Raw genomic sequence first — 24,078 nt, forward strand, 5'->3', positions numbered from 1 at the left:
CTTTTATTTTCTTGAATCTAACTTGATATTCTAGCTCCCCATAGTCTCCTTAATATTTTTCTCTCTTGATGGCTATGGAAATTCTTTTGATTTCTAAGTGAAAATGGTGGATTTTTGGTAAAAGAACCAAATTGTAAAAAAAAAATAAAAAATTTTTTCTTTCTTTTCTTCTTCTCACGTTAGTAGCATGGAAAGATGAAGCGAATTTTCATCTTTCTTTGCTTATATACTAAATAAAAATTAATAAAATATAAATAAATGTTGAATCAAAATATTAATAAACTAATATTTATTTAATTAATTAATTTAAAATATCACCAACATCATCATTACTCTTCAAAATTAGCTTCCTTGCTAAATTACCATTTGCCCCTTATGATCCTTCAAAATTCCTCCATTGAATCATCACTTATTTTAGTAAAATTGTGGTTTAACCCCTCATACTTTTTCCAGTTATTCAGTTTGGTCCTAATTCATCCATTTTTCTTAGTTTCTAGATCCTTCCACCCTTAAAATATTTGTACTATTGGTTCTTCAACTTTTTCATATTTACACTTTAACCCCTCAAATTTTGAGTATTTACTCTTGGTTCACACAATTTTTCTCACTTTTGCAATTTAGTTTTTCTTTTAATTAATACATCAAATATAATTCCTAAACAAATTTTGTTGACATAACTCCAACATTTCTTTTCTTTTATTTTTTCTTTTATTTTTCACTTTATTTCTTTATTTTACTGTATCAAAATAATATCTTATTTTTTTACTGTAACAACTTTTGAGGTGTTACACAAACAATGCATGATTTGTTGTTTCTACAACCACACCCTTTTTATTACATTTTGATGGCAAAATATTCCCCCCATTCAGAGCATGCCGCATGAAATCCTTTACTTTTGGAGGTAATCATAATTGTCACAATTGTAACACCCAAAAAATTTGAGTGTTGTTTGCTTAATCTTGTTAATAATAAAGTATTTGTATTTGTGGTTAAGTGTTCTGCTTGTTTGTTAGAGGTCAAGGGCTCAAACATTATTTTTAGAATGAGTCTTCTATCCTTGATCGTTTGACTTAAGTTAAATTCTATGTCAAGAATGAGCCTGTCGGTTCAATGGTTAAATTTCTGTATGCTTTTTGATTCTGTGTTTGAGTCTCTAAGTAAGCAAGAAGGGAACGTAATTATTTTTCTTTTGCTCTGCTATAAGGGAAGTTAGTTATTTTAAATTATTAAAGTTCTTTCCTCTTCCTTCTTTGATTCTTTTTTCTTTCTTTCTACGTTCCTCTTTTCTTTTTCTTTAATTTTCCTTTCTTCGCTATAATTTTGCCTTTTACTTGTCTTTCAGACTTGCTACGGGTTTAATCAGGAAGTTGTGTTTTTCGTTGTTCAATTGCAAGATATTTAATGTAAGTACTGCTGATGATTCTTTCATTTTCGCTAAAATTTGTCTATTCTCTTTGTGGTCGAATAATACTATCAGTTGTACCAAATTCTTTGTTAATTGTTTTAATTGGGCTTATTTAGGCGAGAATCCCGAGAGAAGCATTCCCACAATGTTGTAGTACTGATTAATCGTTGTTCATTTGTCGGTAAAAGCATAACCTTCATTTCGGAGCTTTCGCGTTAAATTTTTGACATAGTTCGATTTGACTGTAATCTAGCTTTTTGACTCGGTTAATCTCTCTGAATTGGACAACTAGTTGTCGTTCCTAGGTTAAAGGTCATATATGTTGCTTCTACATCAAACCCATACTAGGTGTGTAACGAAAACCCAAATTTCTGCAAATTTCGAACATCAAAAAACATGGTTGTTGATGCCACATGGCTATGTAGTAGGTTGTGTGTGTCACACAATCGTGTGTCAGGCCGTGTAACTCACTGTCTGTGAATTAAGGTCACACAAGCCATAGACACAAGCGTGTGTCCAGGCCGTGTGAGAGATATTTTGAGGTTAGAGTCGCACGGGCGTGTGCTTAGCCGTGTATCAAATCATGTAACTTACTACGTGTCAAGCTGTGTGTGACATTAAGAGGGCCAAACGGGCTTGTGCCAAGCCGTGTGGACCACACGGGCCAGACACTCAAGCTGTGTAAATCCACAAGGGTATGTAGGCCAAAGTACTCGAATTTCCCCTAGAGCCATAAGCATCATTCAAATCAAACGTAGGCTTTCCGCAGGGTTCATATGATCTGAATTAGACCATATAACAGCTAGTCTGTAATCACTCTGAAATGTATCATACCCTATATGGTGTGTTGGGATGGTCGGAGATGGTATATGGTGGATAGGGCTAGGAAACTGCATCTTATCTAAATTGTTACGATGATACTGAGTATCATCTGTTTATGATTTTGTATCTAAATTTGAGAAATTACTGTTATATTTATATTGTTGTCTTACCTTTACACCTATTACACACATTGAGTTATAAACTCATTCTACTTGTTACTGAATTGTAGGTAACCCACAAACTTAAGAGGCTTGGTGTGTCAAGAGCTCGATCATCTCTCTTTTCTAGATATTTTACTGTTTGTTTAAAATTGAACTAATGTATGTTTTATTTTAGACTACAGTTTGTAAGCTTGGATTTCTGCATTGGTTTAATTGGTTAAATGTTTTCTATATGACAAATTTTAAAATACTTAAAGGTTGGTTTTCCCTTAAATGTTTTGATGTAGCCTCCAGACTTGGTCTTAACATCTAGGCTGGGTATGGGTTTTTACAACAATAGCTTCCAATCCAACTCCTTTTTGTCACAATATTTTCTGATGCGATTACACCATTTGTCATCTTGCTCCGAAAGTAACGCCAGCGTCTCAATGGTAAGAGCAAGGGCCTTAAAAAATGAAGGGGCAAGAGACGAAAATCAAAGGAAATAAATAGTAAATGGTAAAAACAAAGGTGGCCAATGGAAGAGAGAACAGGGGACTTCCATCTTCCAAGTAAAACCATTAAATTAAAGTTTTGTTTTGATATTTTAATACATTTTAATTTTATTATGTACATTTTATAATATACATCAATTTTATATTTATACTATTATTTATGTCCCTAATTGAGTTGGTGTCACGAGTCAACCAGACACCAACTCGGTTAGAAAAATTACAAAAATGTCATTCCTTAATTAAAATAAATAATGTTATTTGAAGGTAATTTAGTCTTTTATTTGAACCAACACCAATTAGATCGGTAAAACATTAAAATTACCACTTAGCCAAAATTTTATTTTTATTTTATTATATACATTTTTTAATATGCGCAATTTTTTATCTCTACCAATTGTATATATTAATAATGTTGTTAACTGAGTTTGTGTCATAAGTCAACTCGACACTAACTTACTATTGATGGCAACAGCATGATAAACAATTGTAGTGCATTTAGAATTGTTAATTTGATGTGTTTATGTGTTTAAATTACGTTTTACTCACAATTTAATCTAATTTTTTTATTTTAATATAGTATATATTTAATGTGTTATTATGATTAATAAGTTTCAAACCATACATTTCATTATTTATTGGATGTTACTTTTAAACACATAACTGTATTCTAAATCTATGATTTTCACACGTATATGCATGTGATAGGATTTCTGTTATTAATAATGTTGTTAATTGAGTTTTTGTCACAAATTAACTTGAACTAACTCACGATTGATATAGGACAACATTATAATAATCAATTATAGTGTATTTAGTATTGTTAATTTGATGTGTTTATGTATTTAAATTTTATTTTACTCACAATTTAATATAATTCTTTAATTTTAATATCGTACATATTTATTGTATTATTATAATTAATAAGATTCAAACAATACATTTTATTATTTATTGGATGTTATTTTTAAATACACATTTATATTCTAAATCTGTTGTTTCTACATACATACACTGTGATATGATTTTTAGTATTTTTAAATTAAATTAATATAGTTAAATAAGATATATCAAACCCAATATTAAAGCAACAAATGACATATTATTATTGCCACATAAGTCTCTAAACGTATAATGCAACAGACACTAACATTGTTGATAATGATTCATATATCCGTTAGCAAGAGGAAACGGAAATATAGGAGTCAAGATATACTGCCGGGGAGCTGGAAGGAAGAAGGGACGGAGATCGTCTTGGGTAATGCGTGGGTTCAGATAGGCTGGTCGATGAAGATATGGACGGCGTAGAACATACTGTTAAAGAACGTGCTGCTGGTGGCGGCATTGCTGAATCATATAATATTAGGGATGCATGGCGGGCTGTCTCAAGAAGCGATACGATGTCGTATTGCCGTTTCTTTTTTATTTTGGTCGTCACCAGCTTAAAACGGTCCCTAATGTCCACCTTAAATTTTTTTGAAGTTCATAAATACCATACCTAACTTTTGAAATGTATGAATTATATTTAGTTGATAATATAAAAAGAAACTCATAAAACTATCGCTTAGGTTGGAAAACTTTTAAAAATAGTCTCATTCAGCACGTGCATATAAATCCCTCAATATTTTTACACTAATAAAGTAGTACTTTTTTCTTCCTTGATGGTGGGTATTAGAAATTTAATTTTCAAACAAACAGAACCAAATTAAGACGTAAATCATGGAGATGGAGGAGGTGTCGTTTGGGTGCTCTGAATAGCTACTTCAAGTCATGATAATTAAGACACCGACAAAAGGTATAATCACACCTATTTCTGCCTCTGCAACATGGTCGTTAAGCTACCCCCTTCTTAATGGCCCTGCATAAACACGACAGGTCTGATCCAAAACCCTTTTTTGGGAGCCATTTGCTTCGTCAATCTTTATTTTATTTTAGCTCAGCTGCTTCGTCAAACCTGTTCACCAGTATTATAATAAATCTTGAGTTGTTTATAATTTTATATTCAAATAGGAAAGCCTTCATGATCCAATTTATTTTTAAGCTTATCAATGACTATATTTTCATATGAAAAGATAAAACAGAAGAAAAGCAAAGTAGCTATATGTACAGTAGTTGTTTTTCAGCAAACTTTAACCATCAAGTATCAACAGCCATGAGTTTTGCAGTACTAGACTTTTTTAAGAGGTAAAGGGAGCCGTGGGGTTAAGATTTTTGTCTTTAATTATTTTTTGCATCGATCCTAGTTCCTTTTATCGACCACAATGGATGTAAATTGTGTGCAGAAATATATATATATATATAAATTGTCTGCAGTTTAATTCTGTTCATTTGCATGATGTAAGAAACTTGAATAAAAAGCAGACAGCTGCTTTGTCATTATGCGTTTTTTTTCTCAGAGTATCTATTAAAGAATGAATTCTTCAAAGAAGATTACACATCATAAGGCACCAAAATCAGACCAAATGTTATGTACCACAAATTAAGATTAAACGTATAACTGCAAACCAAGTCCATCAAGGCATAATCAAAAGCTGCAACCAGATCCTGTAAGAAGATAAGCTCATCTTGTTCAAGATGCACCATGTCATAAAATTTCGTGGATCCACATCCACCTCTCCTAATTAGAATTCTAGTCACAAGCACTGATGCTTATTCCTTATAACCAATACGAAACCAAAGCCACTCAAGCCAAAGGCCTTCTTTAACCATCCAACTTCCATGTTAACTTCTTTTTAAAGTTTTGTTTTTCATAATAACTATATTTTGTATTTATATATATTTAAATATGTACTAGATGCAAATTTTGAAAATGGATTTTCTAAAAAAAATGAAAATCTAGAAGAATTCCAGACTAGGATTTGAATTCCAACTGCCTGCAGTTAAAAACTACAAACAAACAAGCCTCCTGCACCATTCTTATCTTTACATTAATTATTCCGATTAACTTAAGTCATAATTATTTTCAAATTTGACATTTCTTGGTTACACCATTTCAAATGCATCACGTCAACTAGAAGTTGCTTGATTTATGTTTTCACGTATCATATATATATATAATTAAATGATCAATTCTTCACCAATATTCACGCATTTACATTATTAACCTATTTATGCCATCAATATTGCTTGGGGAAGGAGATATCCTTCAAGAGTTAGATGACCAATAAATGCAGTTTTAGGGTTAATATTAAGTACCAAGAAGGGAACTCGTGACCCACTTCAACAGTTTGATGACCTCCCATACCCTCAAAGAAGAACCTTAAATTTCCAATAAACTATTGGCAACTGGAAGCAAAGTATATTGTTTTGCTTTTGTTATTTTAATTTAATAAATAATAAATTTATGGAATTATCTTTCATTTTTTAATGGAGAAATTAGTTGGTCAGACTTCGCCTTCTAACTTATTTGTTGTCTTTTGGCTCTACTTAACAATACATTTCCAAGTTCTCAAATATTATCACGCCTTACGATATTTATTTATGAAAACAAAAAGTCCATTTAAAGATAATGGGCTACGTGGAAACTAAAATTTTTACAGTAATAGATTCTTTAATATATTTTAATTTTTTTAAAAAAATAAATAGGACTCTTATTACTATTTTAAATACTAATTGTGTGTGCGACAATAATTTATTGATAATAGTTAAAGAAATAAGGAGATGTACATTTTATTTGATTTTGTGGTGATTTATTTATTTAATTTGATAAATAAATGTGTATTTAAAAATAACATATTATAATTAATGAAATATATAGTTTAAAATTGATTAATAATTAATACAATGATGGAAGTAAACCAGAGGGCTTCGATGATGGTTAAAGATGCAAAGAAGAGGAAATGTGTTTAGGAACACGAAAGGATTAGTGGTTTAGTTTTTAGGTTTCTTTAATTTTCTTATGAATTAAGAGTTTTTTTCATATTGTCTTTAATTTTTTAGGAGAACCCGAGGCATCGCCTCAATTATCAGTGAGTTTGTAATTGTTGCTAAGACAGGTGTTGCTAGTCGTTTATTTTGCGTGTATCATGTTTCCTCTTTTAATATATATTGGTTTTGTTTCAAAAAAAAAAATTTATTAATAATTAAGCTATGCATATTAAAATAAAAATTTAGTTGAGTGATAAATTTAAATTTTACTAATTTAATTGGTGTGATTTCAAACCCTAGAATATGTATATTTTTATTAGTTTTATTAAAAAAATCCTCTAATAGTATAACTTATTTTAATTAAAAAAATATCTTCATAAATTTTATAACTGAATTAATGTTCGATTGATTTATGGCACTACCTTTAGCATAATTTGAGGTGAGAAGAGATCAAAATTGGTGGGGTAGAGAAGAGATACGCAAATGGATGTAAATTCTAAGCTTAAATAGTACAAACTAAGTCTAAATTAAGTTGATCTTTCTAGCTTTAGCCTACCATTTTTGACAATGCATAATAAAGATTAAACTTTAATAATTCAATGAATAATTCAAATATAACATGAACGCATTATAAATTCAAATTATCACCACAGTATAATGATAATTTTATATGAAAGTTGCATTAAACAAGTTTGTTTCCATACCAAATAGATACTAATTTAACCTTTCATTAAATCATCGTCGCCCTAACCTTCTGTTTTCACAATAGTAGATATATGGTTGGATCACTTTCAAGATTGTAATTTTTTTTTCAAAGTACAAGATAGATTAAAAATATTATTAATAAATATAATAGTAGTATATTGGAGCGCAGTCTATTTTAAACGTAACATAAAAATTATAATTTTATTTTAGAAACAAAATAAAACAACTCTAACTACGTAAATACAAAATTCACCATTTGGTGAACAAATAAATAAAAAAATTAAATATATTTTGATATATGAGTTTAATTTTCATGTTTAATTTAGTATTTTATTTTATTTTATTTTTTTCAATTTGATGCTTAAGTCAAATAATATCATATAGTTCAATGAACATTTAATACATGTATTTTAATAGAAAAAACAAAATTACTTAATTGGAATTAAAAGGATTTTATGTACCAAATTGAAAATTAAAATTAATTTAATTTAAAAAAAAACGTCATCTGAAAAAACTGAAATACCTTCTGAATGTTAAAAAAAAGAAAAAAAAAATCAAAACTCTAGTATGAAATAATATATAAATTAAAGAACACATCACCACGTCGTACATTATTTATACAACCCTAGTTGGATGCTGAAGAAATCACAAAAGTATCACCACTAAACCCAGTTCTCTGCTACTTGGATTTGGAACCCGGATTATTTTGACTCGTTTGTCCATTTCCTTTTGAATATTCATCGAGATCCCAAAAATCCCATCAACAACTTTGTTTTTCCTTTCGGTTTTATTCCGTTTTCTCCACGTTCAAACGTCTCAAAACGAATTACACATATCTCGAAGAAATGCAGGAATTCAAGACCATCAAGAAAAAAATGTGGATGTTTTCTTGTTAACCTTCACATTTGCTTCAACTATCTCCCCTACTCCTCTCGCGTAATGGAAGCTATCATCATAACAGCCATAGCACCGATCATCAGAAACAACAAGAAGAAAGTCGTTAACCAACACAACTTCTCTCTGCAAAAGCTCTCCTTCTGGTTTGCTCCCACCACACGTCCACCTGGTCTACTCTCTTTCACTCCCGGCTCCTAAAATATAAAAAACGAAAAGGGAAAAAAAAACAAAGAATTTCTGCTTTTGTTTTTGTGTTTTTGTATGGCTGCTTACTCTTTCAACAACAACTTTTCATCCGGGAATTGTTATTCTGGTATCTTTGATCCATTTTCACGCGATTTGGGTCTATGCAATGAAAGCTCCCATGGTGGGTCTTTGTCGGTGCCGGTGCCACAGTCCTTGGTTTTGGATCATGAGAAAGGAGAGCTGGTGAAGGCGCCGGTGGAATTAAAGAAGAAAAGCGTTTCTGAAGAGAAAATTATAGCGGCTTTGAAGAATCATAGCGAGGCAGAGAGGAGGAGGAGAGAAAGGATCAATGCTCATCTTGATACGCTCCGCACCCTTTTGCCCTGCAGACAAAAGGTTCTAATTAATTAAGTATTAGAACGATGCTATGTTAAATTTCGGTTTTATCATTGCTATATGACTACTATAATTGAGTTCATATAACCTTTTGAACCAATTCCTGGGAACTAATAACGGGAAAGTTGGCTTACATACTGTATCCTGTTTCGATGCTTAATTTTCCTGGAACTGCTTTTTCAATAGTTCATAGATGTTAATAGGTGGTCTCATTAGACCATATGCAGTAAGCTTTTCCTTTTTAACTGATTAATTGCCAAGGTAGAGTGCATTAATTTGATTGCTTAGGAAAGTTGGGGAAAGTAAAGAACTTGAGGTGTTTCCTTAAAGCAACTTAACTTAGAATGATATTTTTTGGCCTAAATTTTGCTGAGGCATAACCTAATTGCTTTTCCTCTCCCAAATCTTCAATAATGATTATAACATCTTGAAAATTTAGACTAATTTACTGGTGTAAAAGTTTCTTTTTCCCCAGTTTCTTTCATCAATTAACATTTTGAGAACCTAGAGAGGTTGCATAGGACGACTTTGTTGATAGGAATGAATCAGGACATGAATGATGAAATATTAATTATTTTGTGGGATAAACTTAAATCAGAAACTCCTGTAAAATGATGATTAGAACTTTTTGCATTATAATATTAAATACAGAGTTTTTAATATAAAACTGGCTATCTTGAATGGTATCTGTGTGAAGAGAAAAAAAGAAGTTGCGAGCCGTGATGTCATGAAACAGAGTATTTAATGTTTTAATGTCATATCACTTATTGTGAGTCTAGTAATGCTCTTATTTTCTTGCATTATTCTTTGCACTAGGAAGGTCAATTCTCAATTTCAGAATGCTAGAGTCAACTAGGGGATGCATCAGCTAAGGATTATTTATGGTTGAGAGCATCTTTGTGGTCCCAATTGCAGACCTTCTGCTATATTTAAATCGTGGTACATGAGTTGAATCATGATGAATATTCAGAGTTGTGGATGAGTTATGTTCTGTATTTTCAAACAAAACCAATCATGAAAAGCTTGTTTCCAGGAGTGATCTGCATTGCTATATAAAAGAAAGCTTACAGAAAGAAAAATGAAAGATAGTTTATTTGTTTGGATATGTTCAATTAGTCGGAATAGAGTTAAGATGAACCTGTAGACATAGCTTTATACAATATTATTTTTGCTGTCAAACCTTAGAGTTGGTTAGTTTATTTGTTTGGATATGTTCAATTAGTCGGAATAGAGTTAAGATGAACCTGTAGACATAGCTTTATACAATATTATTTTTGCTGTCAAACCTTAGAGTTGGTCGGTTGGACAGCATATATAATATATGTATTCGAAATTGATGATGATGATAATGATTGGATTGGTGGGGCAATGTAACAGCTGTTCTGCTGTGGATCTTGATGACATGAGGTATGTTTCTTCAATATATTAACTACTTTATGTTGTTTTGTTATTTTATTAACTACTGGATGTGACATACATAGTCCTGTCCTGGTTAGATGATGGTTTAAACGTAAGCAAGGATTAGACATCTTATATTAAATGCATTTTTTGGTTGCTTTTCTCATTTCTCAATTTATTTTTTCAATAATTAACTCAAGTAATTATAGGGTTCATCTGAGTTAGTATTTTCTGGATCAGAGTCTATGCGCATCATCTACTAGGTAGTTCCTGGTTTGATGCTGATTCATCTGACTATGCTTTAAAATGATGTCTTTGAGCTGACAGTAATGTTTCAATTTGCTCATTTATAGATGGATAAAGCGACATTACTTGGTGAAGTAATTAAGCAATTGAAAGAACTTAAGAAGAATGCAACTGAAGCCAGCAAAGGTTTACTTGTTCCAATGGATGACGATGATGAGGTGAGAGTTGAACCATGTAATGTCAACGAAGCTGACGGGACGTTTTCTTTCAAAGCATTAATCTGTTGTGATTATAGACCTCAACTTCTGACTGACCTACGACAAGCTCTTGATGCACTTCCCCTTCCAATTACGATTGTCAAGTCAGAAATATCTACGTTGGGAAGTCGGTTGAAGACTGATTTTATTTTCACTGCCAGCTACAGAAGCACTAGCAGTGTTGCAAATGTTGGCAACGATGATGATGGTACCGATGCACGGCGTTTTCTTGCATGTTCCATCCGGAAGGCCCTGAATTCTGTCGTGGAGAAGGCTTCTATTTCACCGGAACACTCCCCATTGTTGACATTCCCGAACAAGAGGCGAAGGATCTCCTACATTGATACCTCAAGCTCATCTTGATTTTCCAAAAAAAAGATTAGACTTTTCTACGTTTGGGGTAAATGGACGACACATCCATTTATCTCTGTATGGATGTTTGTCTGATATGCCCAAATATTGGTTTGAAATCAATACTATAAATAGCATGTAATTGTTTTCAGAAGACCAGAACGTTTTCAAATGGCTTGTAATAAAACTGTATTACCACTCGATGTATGTATACTCTTACCATCTAAAATTCAAGTTATTTTTATAGATTCCATATAAAATAAGAATCATACGATTGAGTGTGCTGTGAGGAATAAAGACACCAACTTAATAATAAAAGATAATTAGATATTACCAATGAATGAGGCATTGACACAAGGTGAAGGCAAAAGCCTTTGTTTGAATAAGTATCTCCAATTGTACTTTTATTCTACTATATTTGTAGATTAAAAAAATGATATATTTAAGAATTTTAAGTTTAAAACTTTAAATAAATAATCACCATTAAAAATAAATAATATAAGTCTTAAAGACAATATTTTTTTTTTTTGAAGTCAGTTCTAAAAAGTTCTTGAAACAATAATTGATAATTAAACAATTTTAACAACAGTGTAAATTCTTCAAAAGAATATGATGAAGCCAAAAAAGCGATCCAACGTGGCGTGGAGGTATCTTTCTACAAGGTCTTCTCAACGATATGCTTACGTTTCCGAAAAGAATAAATTAAGAAAAAAAAGAAACAAAGAAGAAAGGTTGAAAAAAAAAAGGAAAAACCTTATATCGCAGGCATATTGAGTGGAATCGGAAACGGGAAAGTAAAAGCATGGCAAAAGAAGGGAGCGGATCCATACTTCAATTTGCGCCACTTCAGAGTTCTGTTGACGAAGGATTTTGGCACCGATTATCTTCTTTGAAGCTCAACAAGTTTGGCATCGACGATTCTCCTATTCCTATCTCCGGTACCAATCCCTTCTCTATCTTTTTCTTTAAGTCTGAATTTAACTTCTCACTCTTAATTCACTCAAAAATCTCATATATTTGTCTAAATTTCCCTTTTCAAACATTCATTACAATTAGTTGTTGATTGGACTGGGTTTGATCCAAGTTTCTGTTGTTAAAGGCGGCAATTAATGCCAAAGGTTTTCAATTCGAAGCTTTGAGTGTAAATTTAGCGTTTTTGTGGTCCAAATTCGTTGTCCTTTTTTTACAGGTTTCTATGCACCGTGCTCGCATCCTCAAGTATCGAATCATTTAACTCTTTTAGCGGAATCCCTGCTTTCTGACTCAAATGATGAATCAACAATGCCGTCTGTTATTCGGGGTAATCGAAATAGGTGCTCCGTTCCTGGCATTCTTTACAATACTAATACAATGGAAGGTTTTCATGCTTTGGATAAACAAGGCTTGCTCAAGGCAGAAGCGATGAAGGTAAAACAGTTTGAATTGTTTACTGTAAGTGTGTTATGCAATTGTTTGATTTGATTGAAATCTTATTTGACAAGTTTATGTTTTGACTCAATTATTCTTATTAGATTTGGGAGGAGATTCATAGTGGAAAAGCTGTGGAGGATTGTGCAGTATTATCAAGGGTCCTTCTTATCTCATTTGCGGACCTCAAAAAATGGAACTTTCATTATTGGTTTGCTTTCCCTGCTCTTGCACTTGATCCTCCTGCTACCTTGGTAGATTTGAGGCCAGCTTCTCAATGGTTCACTTTGGAAGAGGTGCTTTGAATGTGATTAACACTTGCGAATTTCTGGGTTATTTTATCTTTCTCAGTGCTTAAAAGGCTTTTATATGGTACCTTTTTTTACATGCAGGCAGAGTCTGTATCAACAGCATGTAATGAATGGCGGAATTCAAGTGTGACGGCTGGTAACCTCTCTGCTGTTGCTAGTTCGCATTGAAATTCAAATGTGATTATGTTCATTTTTTCTTTATCCATAATTTTATGCCATTCATAGCCTGACTTTATGAGTCTACTGTAGATGTTCCATTCTTTTTGGTTAGTATTGGTTCTGATTCACATGCTGCCGTCAGGCATCTTAAGGATTTGGAAGCTTGTCAACGTGATGGTCAAAAGGTCTGTCTACCTTTCTCTTAATGACTTTGAGGAGTAGTTTATGATTGCAAAGGAGACTTTTCAATGAAAATTCCATATGATAGATGATTTTGATAGGCTAAAAGTGCAAAATCTTGGACATCTTTTTCTCAAAGTTTTGACATGTGTTATTGGCAGTTGCTATTTGCATTTTATGACCCATGCCATCTTCCAAACAATCCTGGCTGGCCTCTCCGCAACTTCTTAGCACTTATTTCTGCCAGATGGAATCTGAAAACTGTTCGCTTTTTGTGCTATAGAGAGAATCGAGGTTTTGCTGATTTGAATTTGTCACTTGTTGGTGAAGCCTTGATTACAGTTCAACAAGGTAGGGTGACCAAATCTTGGGTGACAGATTATTTTTGGGATCATTATTTATCTGTTCCAATGGTATGAATTCATTTTACACTATCTTTGCTGTCTGCTGACATACTATGTCTCTTTAGGATGGAGAGAACAGCAGTGTGTGCCCAATGCTGTAGGATGGGAACTTAACAAGGGGAGAAAAGTACCGAGGTGTATTAACCTTGCTAAGTCCATGGATCCAACTAGGTACTTCTTTCTATATTGTCACCTCATTAAGCATTATAGTATTATTTTTATATATTTTACCAGAGCATTTTGAGATTTTTTCCACTTTTTTCCACAGGCTAGCCATATCTGCTGCAGACTTAAACTTGAAACTAATGAGATGGCGTGCTTTGCCATCTCTTAACTTAGAAATCTTGTTTTCTCTTAAGTGCCTTCTCCTTGGAGCAGGTACCCTTGGATGTCAGGTTGCCAGAATGCTTATGGTATGTATTCAGAAAGCAGCAACCACAATTTCAGATCATATTTCTTCTCTCCTGAGACTAAAGACAGTGCATGTTGTAGGCTTGGGGTGTCCGCAGAATTACACTGCTTGATAATGGAAGGGTGGCTATGTCTAATCCGTTGAGACAGTCTCTATACACTTTGGATGACTGCCATAATGGTGGTGATTTTAAAGCCACAGCAGCAGTGAGAAGCTTACAACGAATATTTCCTGCAGTGGTAATTAATTTTCTTTGAGGCCTATGACACAAAGATCAACACAGAACAGAAAAATCTATCCATTTCCACTCACCATTTATCTTATTATGTGTTTCTTAGGAAGCTGAAGGTATTGTTATGGCCATTCCTATGCCTGGACATCCAGTATCCAGCCAAGAAGAGAAAAGTGTGCTTGAAGATTGTAAACGACTCAATGATTTGATTGATTCTCATGATGTAATTTTCTTGTTGACTGATACTAGAGAGAGTCGATGGCTCCCTACTCTTCTCTGTGCCAACAGGAACAAGGTTCATCTCCTTAATTCATATGTCAATTGCTTTGATGTTTGAAGTTTGTTGTGGCATCATGGATTAGGATTTGTAAAGATTTGTTACTGGATTTGATTCATTTGATGATGGCATATTTTCTTCATCCTTTCTCATTATGCAGATAACCATTACTGCAGCTCTAGGATTTGATAGTTTCTTGGTTATGCGCCATGGGCCTGGTCCTTTTAACTCCATCCCTAACTTGAAAGCTGAAATGGAAGACTCTTTAGCTGCTGGCATGGACAACCTTGTCCTAACAAATACAGATGGACAACATAGACTGGGTTGTTACTTCTGTAATGATGTGGTTGCCCCAACAGATGTAAGTTACCTGAGTTTCTAGAGTGTAACAATTGTTATGTAGCATTTTTGTATGTCCAGCTTAACTATTTATCTGTGGTGGGTTATGCAGTCAACTTCAAACCGCATGTTGGATCAGCAGTGCACTGTTACACGTCCAGGACTTGCACCTATTGCTTCTGCACTGGCAGTGGAGCTTTTAGTGGGCATTTTGCATCACCCTAATGGGTAAATCCTTCGAACCATATGAAAAAAATCTCTCATTGTAGTTTCTTTGAAGATTTTCAGCAAGCTTTTAGTTCTAATCATCATGAATTAATCAGAAGTCTAGATTGTTTCATTAACCACCCAATTATATATGCAGGATATTTGCTGAAGCTGAGATTGCCAACTCCAGTAGCGGTGGAAACTTTGAGCTTCCACTGGGTATTTTACCCCATCAGATACGAGGCTCCCTCCCCCACTTTCAACAGATGACCCTTTTGGGCCACTCCTCTAACAGTTGCACAGCATGTTGTAGCACTGTAAGTTCAGTGCTTCTATTAGTTTTGGATAATTGTGATTTTATTATCCAAGTAAGCAGAATTCTGCTACTGAAAACAAATATTTGCACATCTTAACATATGTTCATTTGACTGTACAACTTTACAATAAAACCATACAGAAGTAATTCTCCTATCAATTCATAACTGTTTGCTCCTTGCATCATCAGTGTTAACAGCAATTCCTTGAAGCCTCATCTATACAATTTCTTTAATTCTACCTAACCAATCATGTTCACTATGACGCTTGCCATCAAACTGTCTATAATTCCTTTCTCTCCAAATCCAATAAATGCAAGCTGACCAAGCCAGCCTTAAAATGATTGAGATTAAAGCTTTTCCCTTCAACTTCGCAGTAGCCCACCTCAATTCCTTAATCCAACTCAAAGGTTGTCTACTAAGAGAACATAGCCTTAACACTGACATCCAAATCATCCTGGAAAAATTGCATTCAAAGAATAAATGTCAGTGCTTCTATTATGATTATTACTATAGCTCTTTGTTTTTCTCGTCCTGTTTTATCCCCTCTGTTTCCTTATGCTTTTTAGGTGTCTAGTCTGTATGAATCTTTCAGCAAAACTGGTTTTATGAGTTTACATGTGCGGGTTTTCATTTTAGTTGATATTGAGAGATTTGGAAATTTATGAATTTGTTTGATATTGGGTAAATTCAGAGCCCTTTAATAATAAAAGTATTATTAAATTTCATGCAATCTCTGAAACAAAGCATGTGCTATGGAAAGTATTGTCATCGAAGAAAGCTTTAATAAATTTCAAATATTTATTGCATTATCAAATTAAATTTCTAGCATGCATGCATAAAGTTAGACTTCAGCTTTCGATATTTAGTTGAAAGTTGGAATAAATTGATCAAGGTTCCATGTCCGTCGTTGTAGCAGTTTTACATTCTGTTGATTATGAACAATCCTTTTCAGGTTGTGTCAGAATATCGAAAGAGAGGTATGCAATTCATACTCCAGGCTATTAACCATCCAACGTATCTGGAGGATGTTACTGGACTAACAGAGTTGATGAGATCAGCGAACTCTTTTCAACTGGACTGGGACGATGATATTGAGGTTGCAGATGATGAATGCGTCGAACTATGAAGAAACAAATAGTACTTTTTCAGGTCATAATTATAGCAATTTATTCTTTTGTAATACTTGTTAATTGTATAATAAAAAACAGAAAAAAGAATGTCAAATTTATGTCCATTCTCAGTTTCCCATCTTCCAATTTCAAACATTTTAACACAAGTTGATTTGGGAGATATTGGCAATTTTTTTTTGCTGGTTTCGTTATTTAGACACTATTTTTTTAGAGGTATCTAATAGCTGCATTTGACATATATTCGAGTATATGATATGAACTATCATCATTCAAATACTCAAATACTACATGAATAAAGTTGACAGATTTTTGTTGAGCACATAACACTCATCCCTATCTAGATAACATATTTGCTGCTGTAATATCTTTTCCTAAAAAGTAATTTGACCTAAAAGAATGAATCTTGTGGGTGATGAAACTTGTCCGTTCTGTAATTGACAAAAACATTGTCAAATTACTCATCATTCTTCTTTCTTTTTCTTTTTCATTGTGGGTATAATCATCTATATTTCCAATTATTTTATCTCATCATCTACAATGAAGAATTTCTAACCACACAAACGACTCTTAGTTCACAAGCAAAGCTTAAATTTTATCGTGTTCGTTGATTGAGACACTCTCACAAGTGTTCTCTTCTTTCTCTCTTTTCGTGATTGTGCAGTAGTGACTTGATAGACTCAACAATCAAACATGAGAGAGCACATAATTTTGAATTGGAAATGACCCTTTTTCGCTCTTGTTAGCTTCAGTTTCCGGCTCTGTGATTCTGCAGTGAATTATTCTAGAACCAACAAAGAAAAAGAAGTGGGAAATAATTTATTCGAAGACATCAAAATCATTCACTCCCAAGTCTCCAATAATTTAAATTTACTTTTTCATTTTACAAGAATAAATTGGTGAAATGTCTCATCAAAACTCGGGTCGATATTTAGTTCAAAACTCGACAACCAACCATTTCTTCTTTGGGTCCCGGAAAGTCTTGTTGTCAAACCCAAGATGTTAGGAAGGGAACGCATTCTTCTTTCCCTGTTGGCTTAAATTGAAGTCTGTCATGTCTTATTTAAAAAGAAAGAAAGAAAAAAAAGAAAAGTACAGCAAATATGACCCAACTTAACATTAGGCAGAATCTGGCAGCCTAATGCTTCACCCACCACCCATTGACTCTTCCCTTTGTTCTCTTTCAAAGTTCAATCTAATCAATTTTCCATGAAATCCCACAAGGCAAATATTTCTTCATATTTGACACTTCTGTGAGAATCTTCAGTTGAACCCAACAACAAAAAAAGCAATAGTTCCTCAAACAAGACTGGAACTTTTCTAAGTCTCCAGTTTCTCGGAATCTCAAAGCCTTGCAAAAAGGTCTAAGTTTAATAGGTAGTGGCTTTTGCACTTTTTCGTTTCTGTCAAATTAGGATTCTGATTCATGTACGCCTCCATTTTTGTACATTGTGGATGATATAATCTTCCAATTAATTTCTTATTGCCATTGTTGCTTGTGGACATTAAATTTTGAGCTTATGTTTAATACATCAGTGGGATATGCACATCACTCCATTATACACTTAAATTAAAGCATATTTGGCAGTTGTCTGCAGCCATGTGGCACTACTTGGAAATCGACACCTATGCTTTTCAACTTCTTGTGATTTGTTCAGTTTTGGGGTGTCTCATTCCCGATTTAGCAGACAATATTGTTCACGCCCGATTAAATAAAAAAGTAGAATTGTTCCTCTCTTTTTTTTTTGTTAAGTCTTAATACATTACTTTTATAAATTTATTGAATTTTAAAAGTTATTTTTAAACTAAAATAGCAATATCATATATTTAGAGAAATAAGGAGGATTTACCTTCTTTTGGAGTTGGAAGGGTTAGTTATTGGTAGTTCAAGCGCACTGAAAAGTTTTAGCAGATATTGTTGGACCTAAAGCATTAAAAATGATTCTTTCAAGACTTATAATATAATAATAAAATAATTAATTTGCCCTTATTTTGTTTGGATGAGTATATATATATATATTGCTTTCTTCTAAAAATCAAGTTACCTTTTAAAGTTGATAAACGTAAAGGTGTTTTACCTTTCATAGAACCTTTAAAGAACACTGATCATTGGCTTCCATAAAAAAGGATTGCTTCAACAACAGACAAACTTGATAAAGATGGAAAGATTGCCCCAGGCAACTCAACATTTTTCAGGTATCCATTCTCCACACACGGCATATCGAGTGGAGAGATTACAAAAGCCATAATGTTTTGATAATTATCAATTGTTTATATATTTTATTAAGCATGTTATATTCGTGTCTTAGAGGTTGAAGATGGGTCGTGGTACACCTCATAGAAGCACCAAAGCCATACGTTTTCGAGTTAAAATCTAATTACTACTCTTTTTTTGATAGTTGCCAGGGCAAAGGCATAGGATTGTTGAGGGGGCCTGTTTGGCATGTGGGATAGAAATTAATTTTTGTAGTGGAGTCTGACGTGCAGTTTCTACGCCGTCGGAAGAACCCATCAACCACATTCTGCCAAAAGTTTTCACCTAGGCTTTTAGAGATAAGAGATAAAAGGTGGTGGCGGAGAGGTCAACTTTGGTGTTTATTAGCCTAAAGTGATGCACTGACAAATCTTTGTGCCCCGCACATTCTTCACCATATTGCTAGCCCTTTTTATTACACGATTTATAAGGTTTATAAAAAATTCAAGTATTTTACCACTGCTCAAATGGGTAAAAATTATATGCCAAAGCATAAATTATTAGTTTATTGTATTGGAAAATGGCCAAAGTATTAGTGAAGGTAAAGAAATTAAATACAACTTGTATTATTGTCCTTTGTTTAGGTACGAACGTCAAATTTTTTGGTAAGTTTCCATAATTGTTTTCTTGACTTTGCTTTCTAGCTTCTTTGTTATTATACAATGTTATTAGATATTTTCATTTGAAGAAGATGTCTTGGAAATTTAGATATATATTGGAATTTGAATATAAGTTTAAAATGACGTGGACATGTAAATAACATAAATCAAGGTTTCTTTTTGATTTTACCATTCGATCCTTAAATACCAATTGAAGAAAGTTGATTTGTGCATATACAATGAACCTGAAGTCCACCATGGGTGAGTGAGGCCTAGGCCAGCCAGCAGGAATGGAAACCTAATTAATTAATTAGAGGGCAGATTAGGTAAGAATTTTAGCATTTCACATGAATTATTTATACATATGCACCATGTTGTACCCAATATCTTGATTTGCCAAAATTGTCAAATTAGAACTAATGTTCTCAATCCTGTCGCGAACCACTCGTTTCTGCTACGACAGCCATGGGGGGTATCAATCCAGTGCAGAAAATGAGATGGTGAAACAGACAAAGTCATACCTTAATGTAATTAAATAACCTAAAATTCTGATGAACATCTTAAAAGAGACAAAGCATACGTGATTAAAAGAATCGCAATTGTTGAATTTTGTATAGGATCGGTCAGGGCTAGATGCATAGGGGAAACCCAAAGCCAACCATGCATTTGAAATTCATTGATACAGATGATCAGATATTCTCATATCAATTTTCTTTTAAAGTAGTTGAGATTTTAAACCTTTTTTAAAATTGAAACCCTGTTTCTTAGCACGTAGTCTATAAAAATATAATATATGAGTCTGCTGTTATGGTTGGGAGCATCTAGGCTCATTGCTCCCTGAATCCCACATGCCATCAACATTGGCTCGCATCAATACCCAGATTAAGTTCCTTAATAACTTAGAAGTAAGAATTTAATCTTGGCCCAAATATCTATGATTCATTTTATTTATTTATTTTGATACGTGGGAAGAACTTTCCTGTACCAAATCCATGATTATTGACCCTCAATTTATCACATATATTTTCATTAAACTGTTAACCAACGGGGCAATATGGGAAGCAAGAAAAAGGACACAAGTGAAGCAGGGAAATCTTGCTGTCTTAAAATATGCTTGTCAGGGCTTAGGAAATTTAAAAGGCAGCAACGTTGTTTCCTTTGCATGTGATTTATGCCCCCCCCCTCCCTGCCTTTTCTCTCTCGTCTCTTACTCATTCTTATATATTCCCTTCTCTCTCCTTTTAATCTCTGGAAAAAAAACAAAGATTAAAACCCAAGTGTTACACTTTTAGTTATTTTGTTATTATATAAACAATGAACCTTTAGAACAGTTATTTCAATTTTCCGTCTTCAACCTTATGTTTCCCTCTCAAGTTCAAACTCTGAACATGTCTACTACTTCTTCTTCTTCTATTTGGTTCCTTTCTTGTAGGAAGCTTAAGTTCTTTACTAGAATCAGAAGGTTCTTGCAATCCAAAGCAGCTAGGAAGCAGTACGGGTCATCAGCATCTGATCATTCGAACAAGTTGAGAATAGTAAACAATACTGACGAAGAGGAAGATCTGGTTGTAGAGAAAACTGAAAGTGAGCTCGATGGTTCCATGGCGTTGCAAAAATCTGTGAAGAGACTTCACTTTGGGAGCTGCGAAGAGAAAGAGATGGCCGCTAAGGCCATCGAGAAACTCGCTCAAGAAGACGTTAAGGTTAGGAAGTTGATGGCAGAGCTTGGAGTCATACATATGCTTGTGTCTATGGTGGATACTGAGGTGGTTGGCCGCCGTCTAGCTGCCATCAAGGCCTTGATCGAACTTGCTGATGGAACTTTTACGTAAGTTTTCTATATCTTTTTTCTTACTATTCATGTTAATTTCTTATTCTTTTGATATTTCTTGTCAATGGAAAAGGATTGTCAGCTTTCAAAGTTTTTAGTTGGTAGAAACAATTCCTAATGTTGGATTATTCTAACATAATCATAAACGGTTTTTAATAAATGATTGAATTCCCATGTTATGAAGCAATACCTGATTAGGAAAGAAATATATTTAGAGGGATGAGACTTAATAAGAGGGAAGGGCCCTGTTTTGTCCTGGAAGCCGTAGCTTATTTTCTTCATAAAAAGGCGATGTGATGAAAAAGAAAGGTTTTCATAAGGCTGCTCGAAGTGGGGATAGGGAAAGGGTCCCCTATGGTTGATGAAATGTATGGCATAGAACAGTGACAAGTTTGAAATAGTGGAGCTCTGTTTTTGGCACTATGCAATACGTTTCATCGGGATAAGGAAAAGGGATCCCCTATGGTTGATCAAATTTATAACCTATAAAATTAATTGTTGGGATGAATTACGGGTATATCACATTTCAAAAATGTCAAGAAGATGGAGAATTGTTTTCAACCCACATGAAAATTAAATATTGGTGATAATGTTTTAAAACTAACTTCCCCAATTAGAATAAAGAAAATGATTTTAGGTGGAGGGTACTGCTCCACATTAATGAAGATATTATTACCCTGATAGCCTGATTTAACCCTACATCTCTGTAATCAACCGCCCTACAAGCTGCAACGTTTTGATAATCATAGGCCTTGGGGTTTGTTTCTAGTTAAATGCTGAGTAATCAAAATCAGAACAGTTATTTTTACTGTTAAATGGCTTTAAATATTGTTTGGTGAGGTGTCAAGCCCTTTCATGAATTGACCCTTTCGAATCTCTGATTGTGAAACTTTGTCATGTGACAGTAGAGCATTACTCTATCCATCTGGAACTTTTAAACATTAATGGCAATGAAAGTGAAATGAAATTTCTAAATCTGTTGCATGATTTTTGAATCATTAATACTTCCATTAAGAAAATGATTTTAATGATCCTCAAATCCTGCGTCCGCAAGGTACGGTGGCTGTCCACTGTCCACCGGACTCCAATGGTGGTAGGAGCTGGAAGGGCAATAATGATGATAGAAGACAGACAACGTTGTCTCCAAATAAAAAAAAAATACAGATCCATATGATCCAATGATATTATTCTGGACAATTAAGAAAAAACAATATTAACTATTGTTGACCTTCACCTTCCTACCCCGATTCTAAATGTCTGATTCTCTTTGACTTTCTGTTTTCTTTTATAAACTGGTTAGTTCTTCTCCCACATTTTCTTTGACTTGTAGGGACTCCTATTCATATTATATGCAACAATGGAGGACTTTTGGGTTATCAACTTATCTACCCCCAATAAAATTATTGTTCTTTCTTCTATTATTCAACTTAAATTTCGATTCCATTGTTGACTTGAAGTTCTGGGTTGATTTTTCTTTTGTCAAAACTTAAGGTAGATTCAAACAATCAAAAGTCTAAATCAGTTTATCATTTTTTCTTTTATTCAGAAACAAGGAACTAATGCTAGAGGCCGGAATACTATCGAAGTTACCTAAGGACATTGATGCTGTAGACGACCAAACGAGGCATGAATTTGCAGAACTGTTATTATCATTATCATCTATATCAAATACCCCTTTCTCTCTAGCCAAAACTGAGGTCCTCCAGTTTCTTATTGCCATTCTTGAGTCGGCCACCAGCATTGAAACAAAGGAGACCTGTTTAGGTGTTGCTTGTAACCTGTCTGCTGTGTTAGAAAATGCTAGACCTTTGGTATCTAACGGAACTGTGCACACTCTTTTGAAGCTATCTTCATTCAAAGAACTTTCAGAGAAAGCCCTTGCAGCACTAGGTCACTTGGTGCTGACCTTGATGGGAAAAAAGGCTATGGAAGATAGTTCAATGGTACCAGAGAGCTTGATTGAGATTCTAACATGGGAGAACAAACCCAAATGTCAAGAACTATCAGCCTACATTCTAATGATTTTAGCTCATCAAAGCTCCACTCAAAGGGATAAAATGTCAAAGGCAGGGATCGTCCCTGTGCTTCTTGAAGTGTCATTATTAGGAAGCCCTTTGGCTCAAAAGAGAGCCATGAAATTGTTACAATGGTTCAAAGATGAAAGGCAAGCAAAGATGGGGCCTCATTCAGGACCACAAACAGCAAGGATTGCAATTGGCTCACCTCTGCATCCAAGGGAGGCTCAAGAAGGAAAGAAAATGATGAAGAATTTGGTGAAGCAAAGTCTTCATAAGAATATGGAAATGATCACCCGACGAGCCAATGCTGCCGGCGATTCTTCGAATCTCAAGTCTTTGGTCCTCAGCACAAGCTCTAAAAGCTTGCCTTACTAAAAAAACTTTTTATGTAATTCTTTTGCAAGGGCCTGTAATTATTGCAAATGATGGGAAAGAAAGATTTCCCAAAGTTAGATGGAAGAAATCAGCAACTTTGCGAGAGAATGCAATGCTTCTTCAGTAATTAGCGTATACAACAACTGTATATGATCATCAATTGATGACCAACAAAAGTAACAACGAAAAAAATTCAAGAAACTGGGGAAATACTGAAACTTTACCCATGATGGCATCTAATTGAACACCTCAAGTTTTTTATTTTATCCTTTCCTGACATTGAGTTGTATAGTTGGAAATGAAATAAATCACAGTAAATAACACAAACAGAGTAGTATCTCTATTGCTTGAATGAAATTAAATACAATATAGTACCCTAAACCATGTGCTACGAAGTTGCAAGGAATGCATAAATTGTGCATTTTGCCCAAATTTATTAGTAATTGG

General features: G+C 33.7%; 3 protein-coding genes across 4 annotated transcripts; all 3 read left to right on the forward strand.

Annotated features, from left to right (window-relative positions):
* Positions 1–8,054: 8,054 nt before the first annotated feature.
* On the forward strand, positions 8,055–11,420 carry LOC107905376 (putative transcription factor bHLH107). The gene is made up of 2 exons (XM_016832019.2): positions 8,055–8,930; positions 10,682–11,420. The coding sequence occupies exons 1-2, from the start codon at positions 8,610–8,612 to the stop codon at positions 11,192–11,194; spliced, it is 834 nt and encodes a 277-aa protein (XP_016687508.1). The 5' UTR covers positions 8,055–8,609; the 3' UTR covers positions 11,195–11,420.
* A 405-nt stretch (positions 11,421–11,825) lies between these two features.
* LOC107905375 (ubiquitin-like modifier-activating enzyme atg7) lies at positions 11,826–16,730 on the forward strand. 2 transcript variants are annotated; one of them, XM_016832018.2, is made up of 14 exons: positions 11,826–12,120; positions 12,372–12,589; positions 12,694–12,885; positions 12,982–13,036; positions 13,150–13,244; positions 13,401–13,590; positions 13,709–13,814; positions 13,912–14,056; positions 14,136–14,294; positions 14,394–14,582; positions 14,725–14,925; positions 15,016–15,131; positions 15,268–15,427; positions 16,380–16,730. In XM_016832018.2, the coding sequence occupies exons 1-14, from the start codon at positions 11,985–11,987 to the stop codon at positions 16,551–16,553; spliced, it is 2,136 nt and encodes a 711-aa protein (XP_016687507.1). In that variant the 5' UTR covers positions 11,826–11,984; the 3' UTR covers positions 16,554–16,730. The 2 variants fall into 2 exon arrangements, with proteins under 2 accessions (XP_016687507.1, XP_040969516.1); XM_041113582.1 differs by having other exon boundaries at positions 11,862–12,120; positions 13,202–13,244; positions 13,523–13,590.
* Positions 16,731–19,918: 3,188 nt separating this feature from the next.
* Positions 19,919–23,892, forward strand: LOC121229392 (U-box domain-containing protein 7). The gene is made up of 2 exons (XM_041113583.1): positions 19,919–21,235; positions 22,785–23,892. The coding sequence occupies exons 1-2, from the start codon at positions 20,766–20,768 to the stop codon at positions 23,629–23,631; spliced, it is 1,317 nt and encodes a 438-aa protein (XP_040969517.1). The 5' UTR covers positions 19,919–20,765; the 3' UTR covers positions 23,632–23,892.
* Positions 23,893–24,078: the final 186 nt, after the last annotated feature.

The sequence above is a fragment of the Gossypium hirsutum genome, chromosome A05 (assembly GCF_007990345.1).
Source record: "Gossypium hirsutum isolate 1008001.06 chromosome A05, Gossypium_hirsutum_v2.1, whole genome shotgun sequence".
NCBI classification, from domain to species: domain Eukaryota; kingdom Viridiplantae; phylum Streptophyta; class Magnoliopsida; order Malvales; family Malvaceae; genus Gossypium; species Gossypium hirsutum.

Excerpts from the sequence above, each read along its gene's own strand:
- LOC107905376 (XM_016832019.2), top strand. The coding sequence starts at position 8,610 with ATGGCTGCTTACTCTTTCAACAACAACTTTTCATCCGGGAATTGTTAT. Across the intron at positions 8,931-10,681 it reads TTTTGCCCTGCAGACAAAAG|ATGGATAAAGCGACATTACT; the intron begins GTTCTAATTAAT and ends GCTCATTTATAG.
- LOC107905375 (XM_016832018.2), top strand. The coding sequence starts at position 11,985 with ATGGCAAAAGAAGGGAGCGGATCCATACTTCAATTTGCGCCACTTCAG. Across the intron at positions 14,926-15,015 it reads ATGTGGTTGCCCCAACAGAT|TCAACTTCAAACCGCATGTT; the intron begins GTAAGTTACCTG and ends TGGGTTATGCAG. Across the intron at positions 15,132-15,267 it reads ATTTTGCATCACCCTAATGG|GATATTTGCTGAAGCTGAGA; the intron begins GTAAATCCTTCG and ends TTATATATGCAG.
- LOC121229392 (XM_041113583.1), top strand. The coding sequence starts at position 20,766 with ATGTTTCCCTCTCAAGTTCAAACTCTGAACATGTCTACTACTTCTTCT. Across the intron at positions 21,236-22,784 it reads CTTGCTGATGGAACTTTTAC|AAACAAGGAACTAATGCTAG; the intron begins GTAAGTTTTCTA and ends TCTTTTATTCAG.